A 6,134-nucleotide genomic window follows, 5' to 3' on the forward strand; every position below is an offset into this window, starting at 1 on the left:
CGTTCCCCGTGGCCGGCGGGAGGGGCGGGGGCGTCGCACGGAGGTGCCTGCCTCCCTTGGTGGCCAGGCCGTCTGCTTTCGTGTCCTCCCGTGACAGGTGCTCGGTTGGTCTGTCCTGTCAGAGCGAGGTATGACCGTTGAGATCTCAGAATGAGACCGAGGGTTGGTGTCTGGGACTTTTCAGGAAGCGGTTCCTTAAGGACTTATTTGTACGTGCGAAAGTCGGCAAAAACAAGGGCCCTGGGGCCAGAGTGTCCTCCCCAGACCCCTTCCCTGACTTGTCACTCAGGCTGTGACCTTGGGCCAGGCCTAGGCCTTCATTTTCTAATCTGTCACAGGGAGATGGCTGCGATTTAGTTTTGAGGATGCTGCAGTCAGCAGCAGGGCTGGCACCCTGTGTCACAGGTACCTTGTGGCCTTGGGAGTGTTCGCGCGCATCTCTGCAGCTTGGGTGCTGCTTAGGCAGCTTTGTTTGCCTTGTCTGAGCAATCTGTAACCTTGCACCTTCCGAATCCCACGTACTTAAGACTTGTTCTTTCCACAGTGGCTCTCCAGGGAAGAGGGAGAGGTTTTAGGCCACTGGTAAGAGCCACCAAAGGTGAAGGTTGCTTTCTTTCAGGGGTCTCCGTGCTTGGTGACACTCTGGAGAATAGTTTTTTTGTGGGGGGCTTATATTGAAGGCTTGGATTTCATAGGCTACATCATCTGGACTCAGTGTTCCCTAGGTCTCGGTCTTTTCAACCTGCCCTGTTGCTTATGAAGCTGCATCTGTGCTTCCAGCTCTTTGTTGTTTTGTGGAGTCCCAGGGTAGCCCTGGAGAGCCTCTGTGAGGAGAGGGGAGGGAAACGTGATTTGGCTGCTTGACTCCTTGGAGTGTTCCGTCAACGTTAATGCTGATGAAGGTTGGTGGGGAGAGGCCTGGACTTTATTCAGGTTTCGAAGAAGGTTTTGTGAAGCAGCTTTGTAATTTGGGAGGCCTGAGGTACCCATGGGGGGCCCTGCAAGGCAACAGGCATCTGTCAAAAGAACACCCAAGCAAGCGAGTTGTCGACAATGTCACACTGCTTGACACTTGGTTTCCCTAAAGAGTCCTGTGCCTCTGGAGGGCTGGGGCTGAGTTGTGACCTTGTCTGCCAGTTCACTGCACCTAGCCCAGCGCTAGGCATCTAATAGGTGCTTGTCTGTGCCGTGGTCTCTGCTAACTGCTGACTTTGTTTCAGGCGCTATGCTGGGCCTTCCTACCACCTGTGTGTGGCTTGGTAGTGGCCTAGGGTCTCTCCTCCCTGCTGAAGTCCCTCTCCTGCAGGTGGCCGTCTGCCCGGCCCAGCGCCATGCACACGCTTGTGTTCTTGAGCACGCGGCAGGTGCTGCAGTGCCAGCCAGCTGCCTGCCAGGCCCTGCCCCTGCTGCCACGCGAACTCTTCCCCCTGCTGTTCAAGGTGGCCTTCATGGACAAGAAGACAGTGGTACTGCGTGAGTTGGTACACACATGGCCCTTCCCGCTGCTCAGTTTCCAGCAGCTGCTACAGGAGTGTGCCCACTGCAGCCGTGCTCTCCTGCAGGAGCGGCCTAGCACTGAGAGCATGCAAGCCGTTATCCTGGGGCTGACTGCCCGGCTCCACACCCCAGAGCCTGGGGCCAGCACACAGCCCCTCTGCAGGTATGGACTTATCTGAAGGGTTGTCAGGCTAGGGGTGTGTAAGTGGGTCCCCTGAGAAGGTTCTAGGCTTGGGTGGTAAGGTTAGCAAGAGCTCATACAGGAGCAGGCGTGTTGCTCCTGTCCCAAGCTGGCTGGGAGGGGGTATGGGCCCTGCCCCTCGACCCCTTCCTCAGATCATTCCTACTCCCAGGAAGCATGTGCTGCGGGTGCTGGACATGACAGGCCTCTTGGATGATGGTGTGGAACAGGATCCTGGCACCATGAGCATGTGGGACTGTACTGCTGCCGTGGCTCGCACATGCATCGCCCAGCAGCAGGGGAGCGCCACAGAGCCTGGGCCAGCCCCCATCCCCGTGGAGGTGCGTGTGGACCTGCGGGTGAACCGGGCCTCCTATGCCTTCCTGCGGGAGGCACTCCGAAGCAGCGTGGGCAGCCCACTGCGGCTCTGCTGCCGGGACCTGCGAGCTGAGGACCTGCCCATGCGCAACACTGTGGCCCTGCTGCAGCTTCTGGATGCAGGCTGCCTGCGCCGCGTGGACCTGCGCTTCAACAACCTGGGCCTACGTGGCCTGTCTGTAATCATCCCACACGTGGCTCGCTTCCAGCACCTGGCCAGCCTGCGGCTCCACTATGTGCATGGGGATTCAAGGCAGCCCTCCGTGGATGGCGAGGACAACTTCCGCTACTTCCTTGCCCAGATGGGCCGCTTCACCTGTCTGCGCGAGCTCAGCATGGGCTCCTCTCTCCTTTCAGGGAGGCTGGACCAGCTGCTCAGGTGAGCGGGCCCCACCACTGCCCTGCCCCTCCCTTCTGTAGGGACCCTCCCTGGCTCTGCCTGTCTGTGACCCCTGTGTCCCCTGTAGCACCCTGCAGAGCCCCCTGGAGAGCCTGGAGTTGGCCTTCTGTGCTCTGTTGCCTGAGGACCTGCGCTTCCTGGCACAGAGCCCCCATGCTGCCCACCTCAAGAAGTTGGACCTGAGTGGTAACGACCTGTCTGGCAGCCAGCTGGCACCCTTCCAGGGTCTGCTGCAGGCATCAGCAGCCACACTGCTGCATCTGGAGCTGACTGAGTGCCAGCTTGCAGACACCCAGCTGTTGGCCACACTACCCATCCTGACTCGGTGCACCAGTCTCCGGTACCTTGGTCTCTATGGCAACCCACTGTCCATGGCGGGCCTCAAGGAGCTGTTGCGGGACTCAGTGGCGCAGGCTGAGCTGCGTACTGTGGTGCACCCCTTCCCTGTGGACTGCTATGAGGGCTTGCCCTGGCCGCCGCCTGCCTCTGTCCTGCTGGAGGCCTCTATCAATGAGGAGAAGTTTGCCCGCGTAGAAGCAGAGTTGCATCAGCTGCTTTTAGCCTCAGGCCGTGCCCATGTGCTCTGGACCACGGACATCTACGGGCGACTGGCTGCAGACTACTTCAGCCTATGATGAAGTAGCTCTGGGTGAGACACAGGCTGTCCTGCAGTCTCTTTAGGTAGGCAGGGCCTTTGCTGGGACCCTGGTGGAGGCCTGTCACAAAAGCACTGGTTTCTGGTTTCCTGCTGGGTCCACCTTGCTTCTGGGCACACCTCGAGCCTCCCCTGCTTTCTGCAGTGCCCCACGCGGTTTTCCCTGCACTTGTTCCATGATTGGCTGACCATCTGTGGGCCCCAGGGCTGGATGTCAGGCCTCCATTGCCCTGCTCAGTTTGGCTGCATTTGGCTGCCCTCTGGGGTCCTGGTCCTTTGTGCAAATGCTTTGGGATCCCACTTGTGAGTTGAGAGAGATGATGGCCTCTCTGAGCCTTTCCCATCCCTTTACTGAGAGCTCAGTGCTCTGGGGTTGAAGTTGGACAGAGGCTGCTTCAGGGAGGCTGGGGTCCCCAGGCACTCGTGCCTCTTAACGTGTTCCCTGCCCTGCCACCCAGCCACCCCACTGGGCTGGGCTCGGGCTGGAGGGGGTCATCAAGGTACAAATGTGCCTGGAAATTGAATTTATGGCTCTTTTTTTTTCTGTCCACATTGGTCAGCCTTATCCTTATCTCTGCTGTCACCATCCCCAACATGGCCACTGGGCAACAACTGCCATCCAGCCTGCCCGCAGGGTGGCCCCGTCTGCACTGCTGGCCAGTCTTTGCTCTTCCCACCTTTCGGAGGCCCAAGATCCTACCGTGGCCGGCCAGGGCCAGCGAGGGACCCCCTGCAGAGCTGGAGGTTGGGGTGATGGCTTTTTGGAAGAACTTCAAGGGAGGTGTTGGGGCCTCCCTGGCCACCTTCCATTGCTACCCCAGGATTCCCGAGTGCAACGCTCCCGGTGCGCGTCCCACAGACGGCTCACCGCACCCTGCGCGGCTTCCACCTTTACTGACCGAGCATGTGCGCGGCCGCGCCGGCCAATCCCCGGCGCCCACGTCATCTGCCCGCGCCCGCCGCCCTAGCAATGGATCTCGTAGGCGACTGGCGGGGGCACGCGGAGTCCCGGCCCCGCCCCCTCTGCTGGTCCGCAGTCTGCTGGCGCCTCTGCCGGACCCTCGGCGAAGAGTGGCTTGGAGCGGTTGATAACGAACATCTCGTGTCCGCGCTCGTCGCGGAGCTCCTCTAGCTGTGCGAACGTGCAGGGGCCGTCCGAGTAGTCGTTGACGAACAGCGCGCCCTCCCCCGGTGGCCCCCGCGCCTTTTTTCGCCTGCGGCGCCGGCGACAGATCATGGCGACCAGGAGCAGCGCCGTGAGCGCCAGCAGCGCGATGGCCGCCGCAATGGCCGTCTGCGTGGCCAGGCCCAGGGCGCGGAAGGCCATGCTTCCCGCCTCGGGCCGGGGCTCGCGACCAGCGGGGCGGGCGCCCGGAGGTGGCGGTTGCGCGGGCTGCTGCGGCTGCTGTCGGGACGCGTTGACCAGGAGTCGGAAGGGCACGCGGGCAGCGCCACCAGCATTGGAGGCCTCGCACTCGTACTTGCCGGCATGGGCCAGCGTGATGTTGCTGAGGAAGAGCATGCCGCTGCCCGTGTCGGATGCCGAGTGTCCGCCCAGGCCCGGCGCCCCGCCTTCTAGCTGGGCCTGGGCTTGCGGCCGGCCCTCGCGAGGCTGGGGCACCTTTCTCCAGGTCACCAATGGCTGCGGGTAGCCGGAGGCTTGGCAGGCAACCCGCAGGTCCTCACCCAGGTTGGCTGTGAGCTCCAGCGGCTGCACGTGGACAGAGGGCGGAATGCAGATGAGGCTGCTGTGGGATACGTCCAGGAGACTCTGGAGCGCCAGGCGCGGGGGCTCTGCACACATAATCTTCCTGTCCCTGGAGGTGAGCAGCCGCTGGCCGCCCTCCTTGATCCAGGCACCCAGCCAGTGCAGGGCGCAGTCACAGCGCCATGGGTTCTCTGTGGGAGAGCAGCATCAGGCAGGTGGCTTGAGGATGGTGCTACAACACAGCCTGTGCAGTTGGGGTTCTGCGGGCCAGGGCAGGGGCCTCTTTCCCACCTACCACAGCCTTTTCACACGGAGTCCAAGGCCCCTGCCACCCCTTCCTTCACCCCAAGCTCCTTGGGGCGGCAGCAGCCCTTCACCCCCGCCCCCCTCCGCTTTAGCTCTGTGATGCCTGTTACAGATCACTTCTGCGTCAGTCTCTGAGAAAGCACCTGCTCCTCAAATCTTCCTGCAACAAGTGCCACTGTTTTTAGGAACCTGGGCTTCCACATAGGCATCTCACCAGCACTGAAACCTTACAAGTCCTCTCAGCCTTGTCTTTGGATGTCCTCTCGGGAATGTCCCCAGTCCTGATCAGCTGTCTCTCTCCTTTGCAATTTTTGCCTCCCCTCTGAGGGCCTAAAAGTGTACAGAATCCTCAACTCTGTTAAGTCACCCTGTGGGGTTCCTGTCTTGTCTTCCTCAGGCAGGGTGCCTGAGCTGTATCCCCCAACACGCCCATTCCCGCAGCCCTCCACTGTGGCTGCAGGCGGTGGTGCCGCCCTCCAGACTGCTGCCCAGTTGCCTGCTATCAAAGCCCCTCCACACATGAGCCTGTTCCCTACTGCCACCACCTGGCCAAGACAGAGACACTTTCCGAGGAAGAGGTACCTGTGAGGCGCAGGACTTGCAGACTGGCCAGGGGCTGCAGCGCCTCTCGGCTGATGGTACCCAGCTGGTTCCTGCTGAGGTCCAGCAGTGCTAGGGAGGACAGCCCCGCTAGAGCCTGGTCCTCCAGCAGCTCAATGCTGTTTTCTTGCAGGTGAAGCTCCTGCAGTCGCTGAAGTAGGGACAGCAGATCGTGAGGAAAAAGGGCGCCGAGGTTGGGGGCATGCCCCCCCCTTCTTACCAAGCTACACTACGTTGCCTTTTCTAACTACTCCTGCCCTACAGGGCGAGCGGCCATAATGGAGTCTCCCGCCCCTTCAGACCCCAGGCGCTCACCGGCAGGTGCAAGAAGGTGAAATCCAGCAGCCGCGCCAGCTGGTTGCCCGCCAGGTAGAGCACGCGCAGCTGGGCCAGGCCTGCGAAGGCGCCG

General features: G+C 61.4%; 3 protein-coding genes across 3 annotated transcripts in view; 1 reads left to right on the forward strand and 2 right to left on the reverse strand.

Moving 5' to 3' along the window:
• RECQL4 (RecQ protein-like 4) overlaps positions 1 to 438 on the reverse strand; it is an 8,047-nt gene extending 7,609 nt beyond the window's left edge. Inside the window, exon 1 of the mRNA XM_011975751.1 lies at positions 410 to 438. Within this exon, the coding sequence (XP_011831141.1) occupies positions 410 to 438 (29 nt within the window). The remainder of the gene's footprint in view (positions 1 to 409) is intronic.
• LRRC14 (leucine rich repeat containing 14) lies at positions 335 to 5,491 on the forward strand. Its single transcript, XM_011975714.1, has 4 exons — positions 335 to 405; positions 1,221 to 1,660; positions 1,851 to 2,435; positions 2,524 to 5,491. The coding sequence occupies exons 2-4, from the start codon at positions 1,332 to 1,334 to the stop codon at positions 3,089 to 3,091; spliced, it is 1,482 nt and encodes a 493-aa protein (XP_011831104.1). The 5' UTR covers positions 335 to 405; positions 1,221 to 1,331; the 3' UTR covers positions 3,092 to 5,491.
• Positions 3,976 to 6,134, reverse strand: part of LRRC24 (leucine rich repeat containing 24) — a 3,142-nt gene continuing 983 nt past the window's right edge. The window contains exons 2-4 of the mRNA XM_011975752.1: positions 6,041 to 6,134; positions 5,708 to 5,876; positions 3,976 to 5,010 (exon numbers count right to left, since the gene is read on the reverse strand). Of these exons, the coding sequence (XP_011831142.1) occupies positions 4,076 to 5,010; positions 5,708 to 5,876; positions 6,041 to 6,134 (1,198 nt within the window). The 3' untranslated portion in view covers positions 3,976 to 4,075. The remainder of the gene's footprint in view (positions 5,011 to 5,707; positions 5,877 to 6,040) is intronic.

The sequence above is a fragment of the Mandrillus leucophaeus genome, unplaced genomic scaffold (genome assembly GCF_000951045.1).
Source record: "Mandrillus leucophaeus isolate KB7577 unplaced genomic scaffold, Mleu.le_1.0 Scaffold158, whole genome shotgun sequence".
Classification (NCBI taxonomy): Eukaryota; Metazoa; Chordata; class Mammalia; order Primates; family Cercopithecidae; genus Mandrillus; species Mandrillus leucophaeus.

Excerpts from the sequence above, each read along its gene's own strand:
- LRRC14 (XM_011975714.1), top strand. The coding sequence starts at position 1,332 with ATGCACACGCTTGTGTTCTTGAGCACGCGGCAGGTGCTGCAGTGCCAG. Across the intron at positions 1,661-1,850 it reads AGCACACAGCCCCTCTGCAG|GAAGCATGTGCTGCGGGTGC; the intron begins GTATGGACTTAT and ends TCCTACTCCCAG. Across the intron at positions 2,436-2,523 it reads AGGCTGGACCAGCTGCTCAG|CACCCTGCAGAGCCCCCTGG; the intron begins GTGAGCGGGCCC and ends TGTCCCCTGTAG.